This window comes from Salvelinus namaycush, chromosome 2 (genome assembly GCF_016432855.1).
Source record: "Salvelinus namaycush isolate Seneca chromosome 2, SaNama_1.0, whole genome shotgun sequence".
In the NCBI taxonomy this organism is placed as follows: Eukaryota; Metazoa; Chordata; class Actinopteri; order Salmoniformes; family Salmonidae; genus Salvelinus; species Salvelinus namaycush.
Window position 1 is genome coordinate 58,804,887 of NC_052308.1, and position 21,343 is coordinate 58,826,229.

A 21,343-nucleotide genomic window follows, 5' to 3' on the forward strand; every position below is an offset into this window, starting at 1 on the left:
GTAAGACAGGGGAACCGATTACAAAACGAAAACGTGACTCTTCTACAGACACTGATGATTGAATATTCTCACCACCGGGAATGGTAAAGGTCGAAACCGATCTGTTAAAATCAATAAATGACAAACTGGGTATACTTGAATTAGTTAGTAAGGATATAAAAGAGTTGAAGGCAAGCCTAGAGATGAGTGATGAAAAAGCTGCGACATTGGAGAAGCAAACACACGCGCTAAAAGGGACAGTCAATAAGATTGAAACCGAAATGAATGGAATTAAAAAGGAGAACACCGTTCTGAAAGAAACCTTACTGGACATACAAACTAGATCCATGAGAGATAATTTGGTACTTACAGGTATCCAAGAAAAAGAAGGAGAAGTTCCTGAATCTATAGTTAGAGAGTTCCTCCTTACAGCGCTTCAGATTCCACGCGAAGTTATCGACAAAATCCAACTTGAACGCGTTCACCGCTTCGGACAGAGAGGGCAGAGGTACGAACGCCCAATCGTTGCCAAATTTGCTTCATTTAAAGATAAAATAATGGTTAAAAGCCTGGGTAAAAGACTTGCTGGGACCAAAATTGGCATGAATGATCAGTTTCCGAAGGAAATTGCAGAACGGCGCAAAGTTCTGTATCCAATTTTCAAAGAAAATAGATTAAAAGCGAAACGAGTAGCTCTCGTCGTTGATAAACTATATATTGATAACCAGTTGTTCAGAGACACAAAGACTACTCCATGGTTATTTTAAAAATTACAAAGTTCTCATAGACGAGGGAAATAAACACAATTCAAGCCCGGTTACTGATTGCAACAATACAATAAAAAATATAGCTTTTCTATAAATCTTCACATATAACTAATTGAACACACAAGCACTAATTCAACATAGTGAAGATAAAAACTAAGTATACAGAAGGCACAGTATGTGTGGATGGTATGGTTTGTGTTTATTTTTTATTTTATTTGTTATGTTTGGAAAGTTGAGTGAGTGAGTAATGAAATGGTTGCATATCCCAGAGCCAATGTATTGCTGTGAGCCGGGTATGAGAGGGCTTTCAATGTTGTTCAGATGATGGATATACTTTTATAATGAATTATACGTCTTATTTATTTATTGTCCTATCATGGAGAACTACATTTTTTATTTTTATTTTTTTATAAATGATATCTAATTATTTATTATCCTATTTTAATGGTACGGTCCATGGCACTATACCCTAGACACCCACCTGAATGACCCAGATACTAAGGAGAAGTCCCTAACTGTTTTATGTGCCCGCTGTAAGCGGTCTGTATGCAGCTAAAATGAGGTCAGAGACCAAGAGCAGCACTGCCCCCTCAAGATTCTGAGCCTGCTTGGCAGGGTTGGTCCTGCAAAGCCAAAGCCCCATAAAGGGAGAGCATAATATACAAGGAAATTCTCAAAGCTGCTAATGAGAACCTTGACGACCTTGTACCTAGCCGGTGGGGATTCCGGTGGGGTGCCCCCACCCAGCCAGTGGCAGTGCTGGCAACACTAGCTGCAGTAACCCATGGGGAGGGGGTCACACTCGGACATTCAGAGAGGGGGTATATTATTGTGGCCCTGGCGGCACAAAATCAAAGTCGGACTGCATGGAGATGCGTGGGGACATGGTCATGACGGGTGGCCGTATTGTGGGTGTTTCAGGAATAAGGTGTACATTTGACCTCCATTATCTAGGATATGACAATGGTAAATAAATCTCTCAATTTTTGCTAATTTTTTGTGCGGTCTTGCAGGCCTTCTCATGCAGCTGCAACTGCAAGTGCATTTGTAAATCATGACCCATCTTGAGTTGGGCTCTGGGATGGTGCAATTGTTGAGAAAGTGAGCTTATGGTTGTGTGGGGGTAAGGGCTGAGTGTGTGTGGGTGTATGTGTGTATCCCACAACTGTTGCGAAGGAAGAAGTAAAAGATGTTAGGGACAATAGAGGATGATCCACAGATATATATAATACAAATCGAGGTGAGGGCAATGGAAATGCATATGGTAATTGATCTTCTTCAATTCGGTAAATGGCACTGTATGCTCTTTTCAAAGAATGGATCCCAGTCGGTTCAGGGCTATGGGATACAGGGGGTCGAGGGTGGTCTACCGGGCATTGGGATGACAAGCCATCTCGAGATGAGGCCTTTTAGCGGGTGGAATAGTAGGGACCAATTGGAGGTTTACTTAGTAGAAATGCAAATATCATGGTACAACTATATAGACACTCAATCATTATGTTACTTTTTAATAGTACGTTTACAAAAATATATTCTGATTAAAAGAATGAAAGGTGTGTCTCATTATGGTAAGTGGTGAAATAAGTATAGCCAGTTACAATTGTAATGGCTTAGCAGATAAGAAAAGACGATCAGTATTTACCTGGCTAAAAGAGAAGGATTATAATATCTATTGTTTACAGGAAACCCATTCAACAGTTTTAGATGAAGTTTTGTGGAAAAAGAACTGGGGGGGCAAAATATATTTCTCCCATGGGCAAAGAAATTCAAAAGGGGTGATGGTTTTAATTAACAATAATTTTGATCCAAATGTGCAAATTGTCCAAACAGATCCTCAAGGTAGATGGATTATTTTAAATATGTTATTGGACAATAAACAAATATGGCTTGTTAACCTATACGGTCCGAATAATGATGATCCAAGCTTCTTTGAAAATATATATAAGAATTTATCAACTCTACAAGCAACACTAGACTCTATTATTATAGTGGGAGATTTTAATACGGTCTTAAATACCTCTATAGACCGGAAAGGAAATCACACTACAAACTATCACCCTCAGGCACTTAAGGAAATCATGAATGTCATGGATATATTGGAATTAGTGGATATATGGAGACTTAAATACCCTGATTTAGTGAGATATACATGGCGGAGGCTGAATCAAGCTAGTCGTCTTGACTACTTTCTTATACCATTCTCTCTGGCACCAAAAGTTAAAAAAGTGTTGATAGGGGACAGAATGCGGTCGGATCATCACATAATTGGCATATATATTTCTCTTACAGAATTTCCACGTGGGCGAGGATATTGGAAATTTAATCAAAGTCTACTAGATGATAAATTGTTTAGAACTAGGACAGAAGATTTTATAACTGACTTTTTCAGACATAACATAGGTACAGCAGATCCCCTTATTGTATGGGACACTTTTAAGTGTGCCTTTAGAGGCCATGCAATTCAGTACTCATCTATAAAACAAAGGGAATTTAGATCAAAAGAGTCCATATTAACAAAGGAAATTGAAGGACTAACAGTACAGTTAGATAGCAATAAAAACGGTACCATAGAGGCACAGAATAAGTTAGAGGAAAAACAAAAAGAAATGGAGGAACTTATTCAAGAAAGATCCAGTGTAATATATTATAAAAATAAAGTGAACTGGATGGAATATGGGGAAAAATGCACCAAATTCTTTTTCAATCTTCAATATAGAAATGCTACCCAAAAAAATGTATTAAAACTTGTTACAAATGATGGAGTCACGCATGATTCACCAAATGATATTTTGAAAGAGGAAGTAAAGTACTTTAAGAATATGTTTTCGTTTCAGGCTCCTCCATCTCCACTAACTGAAACTAATTGTATGGATTTTTTTCCTATTAATAATGTAAAATTAACATCTGTACAGAAAGACTCATGTGAAGGCCAAATTACAGAGGAGGAACTGCTTGATGCAATTGGGGCCTTTAAGGATGGGAAAACTCCAGGGCTGGATGGCATACCAGTGGAAGTATACAAAACTTTTTTTGATATACTCAAAGGACCATTATTAGCTTGTTTTAACCACTCCTATATAAATGGTAGATTATCAGACACGCAACAAGAAGGTCTGATATCGTTATTACTGAAACAGGACCCAAGTGGTATATATAAAGATCCAGTCCAATTAAAAAATTGGAGACCTCTTACACTTCAGTGTTGTGATGCAAAAATCCTAGCAAAATGCTTGGCGCATAGAATAAAAAAAGTTTTGTCAGATATTATTCATCCTAATCAGACAGGTTTTTTACATGGACGATACATTGGAGATAATATAAGGCAAGTACTGGAAACAATAGAACACTATGAAATATCGGGGACACCAGGTCTGGTTTTCATAGCTGATTTTGAAAAGGCTTTTGATAAAGTACGACTGGAGTTTATATATAAATGCCTAGAATATTTCAATTTTGGGGAATCTCTTATAAAATGGGTTAAAATTATGTATAGTAACCCTAGGTGTAAAATAGTAAATAATGGCTACATCTCAGAAAGTTTTAAACTATCTAGAGGAGTAAAACAAGGTTGTCCACTATCGGCATATCTATTTATTATTGCCATCGAAATGTTAGCTGTTAAAATTAGATCAAACATTAATATTAATGGATTAGAAATCCGTGGCTTAAAAACTAAGGTGTCATTGTACGCTGATGATTCATGTTTTCTTTTAAAACCACAACTAGAGTCTCTCCACGGCCTCATAGAGGATCTAGATACCTTTGCTATCCTCTCTGGATTAAAACCAAATTATGATAAATGTACCATATTACGTATTGGATCACTAAAAAATACACATTTTATATTGCCATGTAGTTTACCAATTAAATGGTCTGACGGAGATGTGGACATACTCGGTATAAAAATCCCAAAAGAAAGAAATGATCTCACTCCAATAAATTTTTATAGAAAGTTAGCAAAAATAGATAAGATCTTGCTACCATGGAAAGGAAAATACTTGTCTATTTGTGGAAAAATCACCCTGATTAACTCTTTAGTCATATCACAGTTTACCTATTTGCTTATGGTTTTGCCTACACCTAGTGACCTGCTTTTTAAATTATATGAACAAAAAATATTCCATTTTATTTGGAACGGCAAGCCAGATAAAATTAAAAGGGCCTATTTATATAACGAATATGAATTCGGAGGGCAGAAATTATTAAATATTAAAGCATTAGACCTCTCACTAAAGGCATCAGTCATACAAAAGTTATACTTAAATCCAAACTGGTTCTCTAGTAAATTGGTACGAATGTCTCATCCTATGTTCAAGAAGGGCCTTTTTCCCTTTATTCAGATTACACCTGCTCACTTTCGGTTGTTTGAAAAGGAAATAATCTCCAAAATATCCTTATTTTTTAAACAAGCCTTAGAAAGTTGGTTGCAATTTCAGTTTAATCCACCTGAAAGGACGGAACAAATAGTACAACAAATATTGTGGTTAAATTCAAATATAGTAATTGATAAAAAAACTGTATTTATCGAAGAAATGTTTAAAAAAGGTATAATTTTTGTGAATGATATCATAAATAGGACTGGTGGAGTTGTCACACATGCAGCTAACACAGACATATGGAAATGTCTGCTCTACCCAAAATTACAACCAATTAATTGCAGCATTACCACAAAAATGGAAGAGGCAAGTAGAAGGGGAAAAAAGTAAGGAACTTGTATGTCGGCCCTGTATTAAAGAACATAAATGGTTAAAGAAAAGTGTGATAAATAAAAACATATACCAATTTCATTTAAGGACCAAAAAACTGACAGCTGTGCCATATAAATTGCAAAATAGTTGGGAAGAGATTTTCGATGTACCCATTCCATGGCACATGGTTTATGAATTGATACGCAAAACAACGCCGGATTCAAAACTTCGAATTTTTCAATTTAAATTACTGTACAAAATTCTTGCAACTAATAGAATGTTATATATATGGGGTATACAATCTTCCCAGCTCTGCAGATTCTGTTGTGAGGAGGCAGAGTCATTAGATCATTTATTTTGGTATTGTCCATATGTAGCTCGTTTTTGGTCACAGGTCCAGGAATGGCTGAAGAATTGCAACATTTGCCTAGAACTAACGCTACAGATAGCAATACTGGGGGATTTGAAAAGCCATAGTCAATCAATCAATAATATAATAATTATTTTAGCAAAAATGTTTATTTTTAATTTACAATCTGTAGAAGCTATGAGAATAGGAAGGTTCAAATCTTTTGTGAAGCATCACAGCACAGTTGAAAAATATATGGCAAATAAAAATCCGAAATGGATGATGTTGGAAGATAGATGGGAAGGGTTGAGTGGAACTGAAGGGTGGGACTAATAACAAGATAAACAATGTAGGGCATACGGGATCTGTGAAATGTGTATAGGTGCGGAGCTTTTGTGAAATAGCACAGTTACAAGTGGAAATAAAATTGGATGGACAACAGAAATAGAGGAAGGACTAAGAACAAACAAGAGAGAACTATTATAAAGTAGTCTGTGTCTGTAAAATAGGTATAAGATGTATAAATTGAAGGTAAAAGCAGAAGTGTTTATTAGTTTACTCCAATTGGGGGAGCGGTGGTAGGGTTGCGGGGAATAATAATAAAGGTATATTCTTTAAAAAAGTATGTATGTCTATATAGGTATGTGTATGTATATATGTATATATGTATGCATGCGTGTATGGATATATATATTTACCCCAAAAAATATGGGGGATTGGAAATGATGCAGACAATTACATTGGAAGCAACATTCTTTCCGCAATATTAAGCTGATCCACCCAGTAAAAAAAAAAAAAAAATTAAAAAAATAATAATAATTAAAAAAATAATAATAATAATAATAATAATTAATAAGTTGGTTGAATATTATTCACAGCTGTAATGGCTGCCAACAGGTGCTTCCACCAAGTATTAACATACGCCATCAAGACATCTTTTAGACATTTTTCTCAAAATTTCTATCAATTTAAATGTGGAGTAGATTGTGTAGATCTGTAGGTAAAAAATCCAGTGTAATCCCTTTTTAGCAAAATGTGAAGACTGTGCAAGGGGTGTGTAGAAAAAGTATTCAGACCCCTTCACTTTTTCCACATTTTGTTACGTTACATCCTTATTCTAAAACAGACAAACATTTTTCCCTCATCAATCCACACACAAATCCCTATAATGACAAAGCAAAAACAGGTTTTTAGAAGTTTTTGCACATTTATAAAAAATAACACACTGAAATATCACATTTACATACACTACCAGTCAAAAGTTTTAGAACACCTACTCATTCAAAGGTTTTTCTTTATTTTTACTATTTTCTACATTCTAGAATACTAGTGATGACATCAAATCTATGAAATAACACATATGGAATCATGTAGTAACCAAAAAAAGTGAGATTCTTCAAATTGTCACCCTTTGCCTTGATGACAGCATTGCACTCTCTTGGCATTCTCTCAACCAGCTTCACCTGGAATGCTTTTCCAACAGTCTTGAAGGAGTTTCCACATATGCTGAGCACTTGTTGGCTGCTTTTCCTTCACTCTGCGGTCCGACTCAACCCAAACCATCTCAATTTGGTTGAGGTCGGGGGGATTGTGGAGACCAGGTCATCTGATGCAGCACTCCATCACTCTCATTCTTGGTAAAATAGCCCTTACACAGCCTGGAGGTGTGTTGGGTCATTGTCCTGTTGAAAAACAAATTATAGTCCCACTAACCCCAAACCAGATGGGATGGCGTATCACTGCAGAATGATGTGGTAGCCATGCTGGTTAAGTGTGACTTGAATTCTAAATAAATCACAGTGTCACCAGCAAAGCACCCCCACACCATAACACCTCCTCCGCTATGCTTTACGGTGGGAAATACACATGCGGAGATCATCCGTTCACCCACACCGCATCTCACAAAGGGCTGTCATGTGCCTTTTACTGAGGAGTGGCTTCCGTCTAGCCACTCTACCATACAGGTCTGATTGGTGGAGTGCTGCAGAGATGGTTGTCCTTCTGGAAGGTTCTCCCATCTCCACAGAGGAACTCTTGGTCACCTCCCTGACCAAGGTCATTTCCCCCACCCGATTGCTCAGTTTGGCCGGGCGGCCAGCTCTAGGAAGAGTCTTGGTGGTTCCAAACCTCTTCTATTTAGGAATGATGGAGGACACTGTGTTCTTTGGGACCTTCAATGCTGCAGAAATGTTTTGGTACCCCTCCCCAGATCTGTGCCTCAACACGGTCATCTCACGGATGATCAATGGAAACAGGATGCACCTGAGCTCAATTTCGAGTCTCATATCAAAGGGTCTGAATACTTATGTAAAAAATGTATTTCTGTTTATTATTTTTCATAAAATGTGTAAACATTTCTAAAAACCTGTATTTGCTTTGTTATTATGGGGTATTGTGTGTAGATTGATGAGGATTTTTATTTTATTTTATCCATTTTAGAATAAGAACAACATTTGGAAAAGGGGAAGGGGTCTGAATACTTTCCGAATGTACTGTATATAGCGTCAAGAGGTAAGATCAGAGATCTGTATAGATGCTCATGTCTCCGCACTAACAATGGGAATTGTTGTCCAAAAGGCGGAAGGCATGCGACAAGCTTAGATTTAGGTGAAAGTGAAACCTCTCGCTTCGCCTCTTCCTCTCTGATAAGATCAATATAATGTAACGACAATCAGCGATAACGATGATGAGAGAAGAACAAGAATTCAAATGTGTAACCGTCTTTGCAGACGGAGTATGAGTCCCAAATGGCACCCTATTCCTTTTATAGTACACTACTTTTGACCAGACCCATATGGGCCCTATTCAAAAGCAGTACACCATATAGGGAATAGGGTTCCATTTGGGACACTCAGGTGAGTCACATCTTCCTGGCAACCTTCCATGTTTCCCTGATTAAAAAGGCTGGTGTAAAAATAACACCACTGAATGTCGCACTTTGATGACACATGCGTAATGAAAATGACCCTTCTGAGGGAGGTCGTCAACCTTATATCCGCCCTCCCACCAAGCCCTGTGGGGAAAATCAATAAGTGTGCATCCCAAATGGCTCCCCATTTCCTATATAGTGCACTAATTTATCCTATATAATGCACAAATTTTGACAGCCGCCCACATAGTGCACTACGTAGGGACCAGGGTGACATTTGGGGGCAGCCAAGGTAGTCCCAGGATGGCTTCCACTGTTATTTATTTAACAGTGTGTCCTCCCTCGTGCATCAGAGGACATGCACTTTACTTTATGTGACGGGCTCACAGTGGAACTGACAGTTCCAGGGCACAAAATGGCAGTTGAATGACATCCTTCACTGCCTGGTTGTTTTGAAGAAGAGACTAAAAGCATTTAGAGCCAAACCGTCGGAAACGAAGGGCGGTTGAAGGACCTTCACCAGTACAACTTAATCTCGGGATATATTATAGGATCATTCTTGTCTGTATTTTATATTTTATTAATTTAGCAGATGCTCTTATCCAGTAGTGAGTACATATATTTTTCATACTTTTTCTTGTGCTCCCCCGTGGGAATTGAACCCACAACCCTGGCGTTGCAGGCGCCATGCTCTACCAACTGAGCCACACGGGTCTACCGTTAAAGACAAATAGCATTTGGCTCCAATTTACAATAAGTGTCCCCGATACCTTTGTATTTACATGTAGAGCTACAGTATCTACACTGTAATTACACTACCTGATGTAAATATTTATTATCGGACTAAGTACTCAAGAGGTAAGATTTAGCATACATTTTAGCAAGGACCCAATGGTAACACACCATTCTCCACATCAAACAATTTCAGAACAATGTCCATTTCTGAAGTTACACACAAACACACTTCTCATGCACAAAACATCTATGTCTGTGTCCACACAATCTAATTTACCAGAGCAGGCAAACACACACATGTAGGCCCACAATGCCTCCACACACACACACACGGTACCTCTCTGCCAACGGCAATACGTGGGAGTTGCAGCGAAAGGGGGAGGGGGGGGTCAACAGGTTGAAACACACCCCAGTATGAGCCAAACGACCCTCTTGTATTTCAACTAAGGGCGAAGGAGAGAGGCAGATACACTCAGCCCAACTGATGAGAGGAGTTGAGGAGGAGTAGGGTGAAATTGCCCTTAGATGCTGATCTTCAGGTCAGTTTTGCGTTTCCCCCACTAATGGTTAGAATTAGTGGCGTGTACATTTGATGAGGAAATTGTAAAAAAAAAAAAATGTGCAAGAAGCTAAGAGGCTAATTAACCCCTATGCTAAGGCTAGTACATCTTTAAAATTAAAACAAAAATATATAGATGCTGTATAATATTATACATTCTGTAATTGTCTAACAAATATGCATTTAAGTGTGCCAATGAACAGGACAGAATGTTCAGTCAGTGTATTCTAGTATAATATTGGCAACGGCAGAAAGTACTGCTGAGTGTGAATACTGTGGCTATGAATAGCAAAACCACTCTTGTCAAGCTCTTGCTGTGCATAATACACAGACTAAATTGACCCCTAAAACCTACAATGACAAAATGTTCTGTATGACAAAGTACAGTAGATGCTCTATAACCAATTATTGTCCTCTAAAGTCAATTAAAATGATTTACTGGCCTTGATCAATCAAAACCGGTAACCATGAATACAGGTAAGAAAACAAAAATCTAAATTATTACTACTCCGCTGTGAAAATCGATGTCACCATTTTAAAATGGCAACCTCCGAGGCAACCTAGCCTGGGTGCCAATCTGTTTCCTCTATCTTGCCAACTCCTTATGGAATAGTCATGCCAAATGTTTGGATTGACGCTGAGTGACAAGGAGTTGGCAAGATAGCAGAAACAGACTAGCACCTTCGCTAGAGGCAAAGGTTACTGGTTCTGATTGAGTGTCTGCAGCTCCACTGTACCTCCTCAGGCTCCTCGGGCTCGTCATCTAAGTGGTCGTCGTAGGAGGAGTGGTCCGGGTTGCTGGCCTTGTCCAAGAGCTCGATGGCCAGCGTTCGACTCAGGGGTTGTGAGACAAAGGGATGCTGGGGAAACATCAGGGGACAACAATGAAGCTGAGTTCATACTGTAGGATAGCCTGGTCTCGGATCTGTTTGTGCTGTCTTGCCAAATCCTATGGTTATTGGTGGGGCAATGTTAGTTTGAGATTTTGGCAATTAAGTTCAACCATAGCAGTTGGCCAAACTATACAAACAGATCTGGGACTGGGACTAACTGTAGGAGACTATGGGCCAGATCCAGTCAAGAAAATCCATGTGTCAGAAAGACTGCATTATGAGAAATGCAATCGAATAAAACACTTTTTTTTGGTACCTATATTGTCAAATTAATCATAGCACTCAATTATTTAAAAAATGATAAAAACATTTCCTGCCGTGGTTGTTCCCTCTTGAGCCAAATAGCAGTTGAATAAAATAGGAGTTGGCTTGGCATGGGGAAAATGTTATCTAAGATGAGATAAGATACAACTTTATCCATCCCTTAGGACAATTCGATTCAGGGCTAAAGTGGTGCATCTGATATGAACTGATATACAAACACTAGACAGACACAAAACATTTAGGCTGCGTCCCAAATATGGGCCCTGGTCAAGTAGTGCATTATATAGGGAATACTATGCCATTTGCCTCAGACAAGCATGACACAAGATTTTATCCTGTTTTTATCACATGCTAGTGCAATAGATTATTAAAAGGCTAAAGAGTAATGTGTAAAAGGCACTATAAGTGCAGTAGATCTTCAAATGATTTGATAAACAAGATTTCTAAGATAAAATATTTAAAAAAAAACGTTTGAGCTTGTAAGAGTTAGGTGGGTTACTCTGTCCATGTTAATTTGAGTAATAAACATGGAAGTTCTAAGAACACAAACCTCAGGCTACTAGTAAATAAGAGTTGCTATGTAAAAACTGCAGCACTTTCTGAGATTGCGACATTCTTTTTCAGGCTTTTAAATCATTTTTACCCATTGATTCTTGAGGAATATTTTAAGTGCCTCATGAGCTTAGCTCAACCATCAGAACCCAAAATATAAACTTGTTTTACTAAAAAACAAACCCTGTATACCTTCAAAACTATAATTTTGATACTGTATCATGAATGGTCAGTCCTTGCATCCGTTAGCTCTTTCTATACATTTGAGAGTGGTTACATTTCTCCAGCACCATCCCTCAGCTGTGTACAAAAACAGTGGCGGGGTAACTGCTGTGTTATTGTTTAAACTTCATATTTCCCGTTTAACCAGTCTACGTATAACAAATGCAAAGAGGGCTCTAGTTCCAAATATTCACACTATTTCACTAAATCTTGACCTTGAACATTTGAAAGAGTTACTTACAAACAATGCTCTATGGGTTGTCACTGCGGCAACCAAATCCCTTGATCTACACAATGACGTCACTACAATCCCATTGCTGAACATCTTACCTGCAGCAGCTTGTCTGAAGAGGGCCTTTTCTTTGGATTTTTCGTCAACGATATCTTTACAAAATGATGAAAATTACTGGTCCTTGGGGAGGGAGAACGAAATTGGATTAAAAAATATATATATTCCGCCTATTCGATCATAAATATTCCATTTATATGCTAATAACGATCAAACCTCTTTGGGATGAAACCTGACCCCATATTATGTGTAAATCGAGTTAGGCTGTCAATTCTCCAGCCCCTCCCCACAAAAAAACAGCCTTTCTCTGAGTCCAATGACATCGACACGAATCTGAGGCTCCTTTACCGCCGTGACAGGCGTGTCTGACTGTTAATATTTTAGCAGCATTTTGATTTGATTCGTTAATATTGTATTACGTCTTTTTTTCCATCCAGATCTAATGTATAAGAGTTGGGGTGGGAGAGGACGGTGTGTTCAAGTAGCGAAATAGAACTGGCCAGGGTGTAGGTAATGTTGCAGGCAGTAACCCTAAAAGACACTTACCACTTCACCTTGTCTTTCAACTTGGGCGGCTGGAAGTTACTTTTGGTCATTAAAAACAGGGCTCTGAGAAAAAGGAAAAAAAAGGTGTAGTTGTGTATTTAAGGAAATCAGTCCTTACACTTACAATCCTTGCTTTTACTCAGAGATGCTAACTTACTAAGCATACATTTAAAATAATGATGTTCTGCTTTCTCTGTGTTCTGCAAATGCATACAACGAGTTTGTAGAGTCATTGCATGTTAGAAATATGGGACCAAATAACTAACTTTTGACTACTTCAATACACTAAGTGAATTTCTCCAAATATTTCTTCAAATGGGGGGCTAGCTACATAAAGTGCTTTCATTTCTTAACGCTAAAACATCTAAGTTTGAAAATAACCTCAAATAAAAGGTGCCATTCTGTACTGTCACCTCATATGAAACATTTTATCTCAAACCCAAAATCCTTGAGTATAGAGCCCCAAAAAGATATATGCTTCCCTGTCCAAATACATATGGGGGGGTGTGAGTGTATACGATTCCCCTGCCTGTATGGATAAGAATCCGGGCACCTACTGGCCCCTTCTCTCTGTCTGCTCTTCATTTCATAACGGTCTCTGTCAAAAACAAACAAAATACGAAAGGAAAATTCACTCTCCTTTAAAAATAAAAGAAGAACCCTGGTCTGATGCCAATGGGTCCAAACACTAACCTCATCGGGTGAAGGTCGAACATGGGCGGCTGCAGCTCTGCCAGCTCGATGGCGGTGATGCCCACTGCCCAGATGTCGCACAGGTGGTTGTACCCGCCCTTCCTCTCCACGGCTGCCACCTCGGGTGCCATCCTGCACACAGGGAGTCGGCTCAGTCAAATGAACCGTTCACCACATAGCCTTGGCACAGTCAATAGCAATTAACACTACAGGGTCATCTCAACCAACTCACACTGATCTCTCAACTCACACTGTATAACCCACTGTGCCAATAACTCGCTTATAAATGTTTATAAATATGAACACATTTTGTAAATATTTCAAAACATTTGTTTAGCAGTGGCGCGACAACTAGAGCCGCCAAGTGGGGGGCCACTAAAATGTTTTGCCCCCACGGTCTGGGGTGGCAACCCACCCAAATCTCGCGTAATGCCCAAAAATGGCTACAGCCAGCACTTTTGTAAGTATTAAAATTCATAAGCATTTATAGGGCTTATTCATGAAAATCATTATAAAGTGTAACCCAAACACTGGTCTTAAATTAATTTGATAATACCAGCAGTCATCCTCATCATCATCACAGCATTATTGTATTATCATCATTGAAATCAATATAATCAGAATCATTTGACTTGTTTAATAGGCTACTTTTAAAAATCTAAATCGAATACACTGGCCTAAATTGGGTTTGATGATAGAATTTAGACCAGCATCATCATTGCATTTGAGTCATTTATCAGACGCTTTTATCCAGAGCAACTTACAGGAGCAATTAGGGTTAAGTTACTTGCTCAAGAGCACAGACACATTTTTCACCTAGTTGGCTCAGGGATTGAAACCAGCGACCTTTCGGTTACTGGCCCAACGCGCATAACCACTAGGCTACCTGCCGCCCATCATCAAATCACCACCACCACCACCACCACCACCACCACCACCACCACCACCAAATCAATATAAATCAGAATATGTTTGACTCGTTAACTTTCTAGACTAGAGTCGAAGCCCTGCCTAAACTGGGCAGGGGTTCTACTAAGCTAACATATGGAATTGTTTTAAGGTCATACCAAAGATCATTTAGTTATTTGATTTTGAATTTTAAGACCCCTTAAAAAATATGAATAAAACTATTATTTGATGAAATATTGAATTAGCCCATACGAACATACTGAATAACAGTCACTACATGGAAGAACAGATACTACCCCCCAAAAAATCTAAAGGAAGTTTGTTCTGAAGTGTCTGTCCTACAGTGCCGTGAAAAAGTATTTTCCCCCCTTTCCGATTTTCTCTATTTTTGCATATTTTTGATACTGAATGTTATCAGATCTTCAATCAAAACCTAATATTAGATAAAGGGAACCTGCGTTTACAAATAACAAAAAAAAAAAAAAAAAAACATTATTTCATAAACAAAGTTATGCAACACCCAATGCTCCTGTGTGAAAAAGTAATTGCCCCCTTACACTCAATAACTAGTTGTTCCACCTTTAGCTGCAATGACTCCAACCTAACGCTTCCTGTAGTTGTTGATCAGTCTCTCACGTCACTGTGGAGGAATTGTGGCCCACTCTTGCATGCAGAACTGCTGTAACTCAGCAACACTTGTGGGTTTTCAAGCATGAACTATTCGTTTCAAGTCCTGCCACATCGTCTCAATTGGGATTAGGTCTGGACATTAATAGGCCATTCCTAAACCTCAAATGTGTTGCTTTTTAGCCATTTTCATGTAGACTTGATTGTGTGTTTTTGGATCATTGTCTTGCTGCATGACCCAGCTGCACTTCAGCTTCAGCTCACAGACGGATGGCCTGACATTCTCCTGTAGAATTCTCTGATACAGAGCAGAATTCATGGTTCCTTCTATTAAGGCAAGTCGTCCAGGTACTAAGGCAGCAAAGCATACCCACACCATCACACTCCCACCACCATGCTTGACTGTTGGTATGAGGTTCTTACTGTGGAATGCAGTGTTTGATTTTCGCCAAGCATAATAATTATAATAATACATGGAACTTATATGGGGCGGCAAGTAGCCTAGTGGTTAGAGCGTTGGACTAGTAACCGAAAGGTTGAAAGATCGAATCCCCGAGCTGACAAGGTAAAAATCTGTCGTTCTGCCCCTGAACAATTTTTAATATATAAATTATATTGCGCTTTATAGATATTAAAAAGAAAAACTAGAAAATAGGAGTCAAAACAAAACATCAGACTAAACAAAACATGAATAAAGAGAGGGGTGGGCTCAAAGCAGGGAAAGAGTGTGATGTATCAGTGTATGGGAAGGGTAGGGTCAGGATTTAAATACAAACATGGTTTAGGGCAAGGTGCGGCATTGGGGTTAAGATACGAACCCAGTTTAGGGTAAGGGGCTGGAATGGGGTTGGGATACAAACCCAGTTTAGGGTAATGTGTGGGATTGGGCTTAGAAAAAAAAAATATATATATATATATTCTACTAGCTTTGTAGTTTGAAATGCAAAACATGTTTAGGCTTGCATATCTTTTTGTCAAGCATTCTCAAACTGTTAAAATCTCTGGTGACAGACACGCATTGAAATGTGTATTTAAGCCCTAATTTTTGTCACGAGACTTTCTCAATATATACACTTACATAAAAAAAGTTTCAACTGGTAACGTCAGACAAGTCTTGTGAGGCTTGTGGGGGCCGTATAGCAAAACAGAGAACACCATCGTGTTTGTGCGTCTCATCTTTCAATAGTCCTAATAGTTTTTTGTAGGCCAAACCGTTCGAACGCTACAGACGTTTTCGTAAGACCAATTTTCCAGGATGTCTCATGGTCCGACAAACACCGCTCTGGCTCTACCACCTTTTACTGCATATGCGGAAGTGCAACATCGGCAGATGCAATGCAGGAAAAAACCATCTCTCTAAGTTCAACTGATAGATTTTGATGGGGATGTTTTTATTATGCGGGCCGCGGAAATCGGCTCTAGGGGGTCCAACACCTTTTAAAATCAATTGAAGGGCACATTCATATCCTGCTTGACAAAATGGTGGAACGATAGATCCATGGATAGATTCCCCTGACTTGGGTATCAAGGGACGGAGAGAATCGATAGAAGGGGGGGAAATGATGAAGGACGTTACCAGTAAGGTGTGCCGATGAAGGATTTTCTCTTGGCAATGGTCATCGTGATTTGGGCCGAGACGCCAAAGTCAGCTGCCAAGTGAAGAAAGAAAGACGTGAGAAGCCTGACTTTGTAGTTATATCTACACGAGGCCTCCATTAAGTGTAATTAATTATGCCTTTTTAACATGTCATTACTCACCAATGAATGATTTGTAAATGATTTATTTAAAGTCAGAGTTACATTAATACAGTAACAGTTTATCAGGAATAAATGGCAAATAAATGTCCAAATGCAATCAACAACAGTTTATGTGAATGTCTAATACATGTTTGATGATGATAAACTATGCATAACGATGTTGAAATCAATTCAAATCATGCAATGCTCATGTATTGTAATAATTATACATCTTTTGTAAGCTGGCGCAGGTAATATTCCAAAAGGAATACGATATAAATGGTAGTGTTAGCACTGATACAATTATCACGGTCCAAGCTGTGCGTGCGTCGCAGACTTGATTTCACCTACTACACACATTGAATAGGAAAGCACGCACACACACACAGAGAGAGAGAGGACAGACAGAGAGACAGAATGTGAAAGCAGAAGGTGCTCTTCACAGCCAAGCGCAATTAACAGCTTGTCAATCTTCGCCAGGTGATGATTCACACGCTCATCAAATTGCCATGATTCATCATATTGAAACACACATCAAAGAAAACAGTTGCACGTCTGGACTCCTTACCTAGTTTGACGTACCCGTTGTCTGTCAACAGTATGTTTGCTCCCTTTGTACACATAAAAGAAGATCAGAACGTCACAATGGATCTGCAGTTGCATAGGCCTATGGAAGCGTTTAGTACGTTTTTACGTATTTTTTCCCCCTCAACAACGTATCAAACGTCTAACTAACTTGTATCTCCACATTTTCAGTGCAATTTCATTTCTGCAGCAGTCTCTTAACAAGGCCATCTATCAAAAGGAAACTTCACAGGGGAAAGACCAAACCGGGAAAAGCCTGGAGTGACTTTGAAAGATGTCTTGCTGGGGATTAAAATGGTGGCCATTAGTGTCAGAAATGTTTTTATAATGGCTATTGCACATCTATGCCAAGAAATTCCAGAGGAGGACACTAAAACTACTGTCAATGTAATTGTACATGTCTGGGTAAAGGTGTTGTTGGTCTGTTTGTGTGTGCGTACAAGCTTGTGTAAAAGTATTTCCTTAAAGAGGACAATAACCTCTATTCTATCCTAAACTACACAATGTATTCCTGCTTGAAACGGTTATTGTCCCAGTCCCACCTTACCTTTGTCTTTGTGCACTCTATTCTATTCTATGCAATGGAAGCCATGTATTCCTGCTACAATGTGCCATTTTCCCACCTTACCTTTATGTCTCTGTGCATTTCCCACCTTACCTTTATGTCTCTGTGCATTTTCCCTTTGTTGTGTAGATAGTAGAGACCCTGTGGAGGGAAAAATGCCTACAGTGAGAGTCAGTCCATTGACCTCTTCACAAATAATATCCTATCCTAATATGGTGTCCCTTTTTAGCCAATTTACATCCAACCAAAATCAGCCACATATACTTTTCCAAAGCATGAGAGCATTGTCATTTAACCAGGAAAGCAATAGTCTGGTTACTTATTTTCGGGGATTTGTAATGATGGATTTATTATGGTATAATAGTTGTGTATCAAAATCAAACAAATCAATGACAACAATAGTCCTTACGATGTTGCTATGCAGGTAGCCTAGTGGTTAGAGCATTGGGTCAGTAACCGAAACCGGTTGCTGGATCGAATCCCCAAACTGACAAGGTAAAAATCTGTCGTTCTGCCCCTGAGCAAGGCAGTTAACCCACTGTTCCCCGGGCACCAAAGACGTGGATGTCGATTAAGGTAGCCCCCCGCAGCTCTCTGATTCAGAGTGGTTGGGTTAAATGCTGAAGACACATTTCAGTTGAAGGCATTCAGTTGTACAACTGACTAGGTATCTCCCTTTCCAATTCCTATTGCTAAAGGCTGTTTTCAGTCTCATTTCGAGTGGATGGATCAAATCAAAGGTAAGAGGACGTTCAAAGGCAACACTTTGAGATGAAAGACGTGTGTCAGAAGAAAAGTGAACGCTTGAGCGTTGGAGGAGGCAAACTGAATCAACGTACCTGAAGAGTTTCTCGAGACACGTAGGCTATTTGTGATTCTGTGAGAGGCCCCGTCACTGAAAGATAAGGAGAGACATGGTTGGAGCCTGAGAAGCGCACGTGCTTTATTAAAACGTTCCTCGGCCGTTGGTGCTTGAGACAACATCTGGTACCTGAACTCAAATGTATCATGTATTTCTTTAATATTATTTAAGCTAAAGGTCTTATTTGGGCACATATCAGCATTTCAAGCCACATTTGAAGTATTTGTGTCGTTTAACCCCAGCGTCAACCAAATCACATCAAATCAACAATAGGGTCCACAACTGGATGTTGATCTGACAGCTTTACCTGGCAACGTTAGGTTATTTCAAGGTCATTATTGGGACTATAGAACAGACCAGGCGCAACAGGATCCTATTAAAAACGGAACAAAAATAGATTTGCTACTGAATTAGACAGAGCTAGATTCCTAGGTTCTTCTTAGATTTCAATATCATTTATAGCACTATACAGGAAACTGCATATTCTCAATGAGATCGCCTGTATAATAAACAAATAAAATAACTGTCTATTCAAACATGATCCTCCGGAATTGGCTCACATGTCTGCCTCTCTGCCTGCCTGCCTCTCTGCCTGCCTGCCTCTCTGCCTGCCTGCCTGCCTCTCTGCCTGCCTGCCTGCCTCTCTGCCTGCCTGCCTCTCTGCCTGCCTGCCTGCCTCTCTGCCTGCCTCTCTGCCTGCCTGCCTCTCTCTCTGCCTCTCTGCCTGCCTCTCTGCCTGCCTCTCTGCCTGCCTCTCTGCCTGCCTCTCTGCCTGCCTCTCTGCCTGCCTCTCTGCCTGCCTCTCTGCCTGCCTCTCTGCCTGTTTGTCTTCAGTTTGAGTGAGAACACGCATCATACACCATCCTGCTTCAATCGTAGGCTGTGTGAGTGCTTTGGCCATACCATTGAGAGCCTAATCTTCTTAAAGTCTCTACTAAGTAGATTGCAAGCCATGATAGCACCAGTTGATTGGGGTCTGATTAAAAGGTGCAGTCAGTCACATGACAGGGCTAATTAAACTAACTTTCTCTTAGGCCTCTAAGGGGTATATCAAAAAGCAGGGTCACCAACTTAGTCAGTTCAAATCAATTGTAACATTCCCATTTCAAGCTTATCTTTCCAAAAAATGATGACGTTACTTCCAAATATTTACACAGGTTAGCTGGCAACTCATTGACCATGTTTCAATTGGAAAACTCAGTCGAAATGACCTCCTACCTTTATATTCTTTCTTTCTTTCATCGGCACTGACCTGAAAGAACCTATACAGGTGACAGCATACTCCCAGCTATGGTCTACCATACTGCTTTCACCTATCCTCCATGTTCAGATCAATGCAGACGGAGAGGAAGCTATGTTAGACTATCGACATGCCCCCTTGACCTCCCCCGCCACCTGCCTACAGGGCGGGTCTAAAGCCTTGTTAAGAATACCCAACATCTAAACGACGGCGGTTAAAAGGTCCAAGGAATGTAACGACGCAACGGAACTACAGGGCATTTCAGAGGCCTTCCGTTTCGGGGACCCTCTATTTACTCCGGAGACGTAGACGGAGCCTTGGGTTGGGGACATTACGAGCAGCGTGTCGTCTCCGTGGCAGCGGGGAACTGATATGTGGGAGGCTGAGATCAACGGTACTTGGTGGTGTCGACTGCTGTTCTGTCTCTCTAATGAGGGGCCTCGCAGCCGACTGAGCCCAGCACAGTCATTAAGAGCAGAATCAACACGGTCTCTTGTGAGCGCGTGTGTGTGTGTGCGCGCACACACACAAGTGCGACAACAGCTGCTTAAGACAGCCGCTCTAATGACCTGTGCTTTAAATGGGCAATCTGCAGTTCAAACAATTACAAAGAGGTCACGCCACCAGTGCTTTCTAACATAACTCCGGGACGGGGCTGGAGAAATGTAACTGCTCCAATGTATAGATGGAGCTATGGATGAAAGGACTGACCACCCATGACATCAAACTTATAGTTTTAGCCATGTTTTAAACCTATACAGTGTTTGTTTACAACTTACAATGTTTACAAACATTGGAGTAAAACCAGCTCATATTTTGGGTTGTGATGGGGTAAGACAGTTGAACTAAGCGCGAGGCAATTTATAAATTATATTCTTCCAGAATTAAAATGGGTATATATATCATCTCTTTTAAAGTCCAAAAATGGACGTAGCAACTGCAGATTCTCCCTCTAACAACCAAGACAAGAAGAAGAAGAAAAAGAGTAATACGAATCTGTTAACTGTCTGGTTATGTGGTAGGAGCTAGGTTACTTCCTACACGGCAACTGATTCCCTCTGGGCCGTGGTATAAAGCAGTGTACTACAAAGGGAATAGGGTGCCATTTAGGATGTACCCCTAGTAAGAGGACGCCTAGCTAGAGTGAGGAATTAGCTTAAAACTACACACCGAAACGGCTGTCATTTTTAAAATGTGTGTGTGTGTGTGCTGTATGTTGTTGTGTATGCTTACCATGATATATGTCTTGTAGGGACCCTCCCCCGCAATATTCCATACATATCCATAATTTATCTCTCCTGTAAAGAGCAAAAGGAAACAAATGACATTACAATTGATACTGTACGTCTAAAAAATAGTCTGAGTAAAAACCAAATGCTAGGGGGTAGGGTGGAGTCTGGGGGGGCAGAGCGA

The 21,343-nt window shown here is 39.8% G+C and overlaps 1 protein-coding gene across 4 annotated transcripts in view; it reads right to left on the reverse strand.

The window, feature by feature from the left end:
- The window catches only part of map4k3a (mitogen-activated protein kinase kinase kinase kinase 3a), a 94,607-nt gene that overhangs the window by 31,210 nt on the left and 42,054 nt on the right, over nucleotides 1-21,343 (reverse strand). For all 4 annotated transcript variants that reach the window (XM_039015836.1, XM_039015829.1, XM_039015821.1 and 1 more), the window contains exons 4-12: nucleotides 21,164-21,228; nucleotides 18,668-18,723; nucleotides 17,922-17,969; nucleotides 17,247-17,289; nucleotides 16,518-16,590; nucleotides 13,406-13,537; nucleotides 12,713-12,775; nucleotides 12,208-12,289; nucleotides 10,684-10,806 (exon numbers count right to left, since the gene is read on the reverse strand). In XM_039015836.1, the coding sequence (XP_038871764.1) occupies nucleotides 10,684-10,806; nucleotides 12,208-12,289; nucleotides 12,713-12,775; nucleotides 13,406-13,537; nucleotides 16,518-16,590; nucleotides 17,247-17,289; nucleotides 17,922-17,969; nucleotides 18,668-18,723; nucleotides 21,164-21,228 (685 nt within the window). The remainder of the gene's footprint in view (nucleotides 1-10,683; nucleotides 10,807-12,207; nucleotides 12,290-12,712; nucleotides 12,776-13,405; nucleotides 13,538-16,517; nucleotides 16,591-17,246; nucleotides 17,290-17,921; nucleotides 17,970-18,667; nucleotides 18,724-21,163; nucleotides 21,229-21,343) is intronic.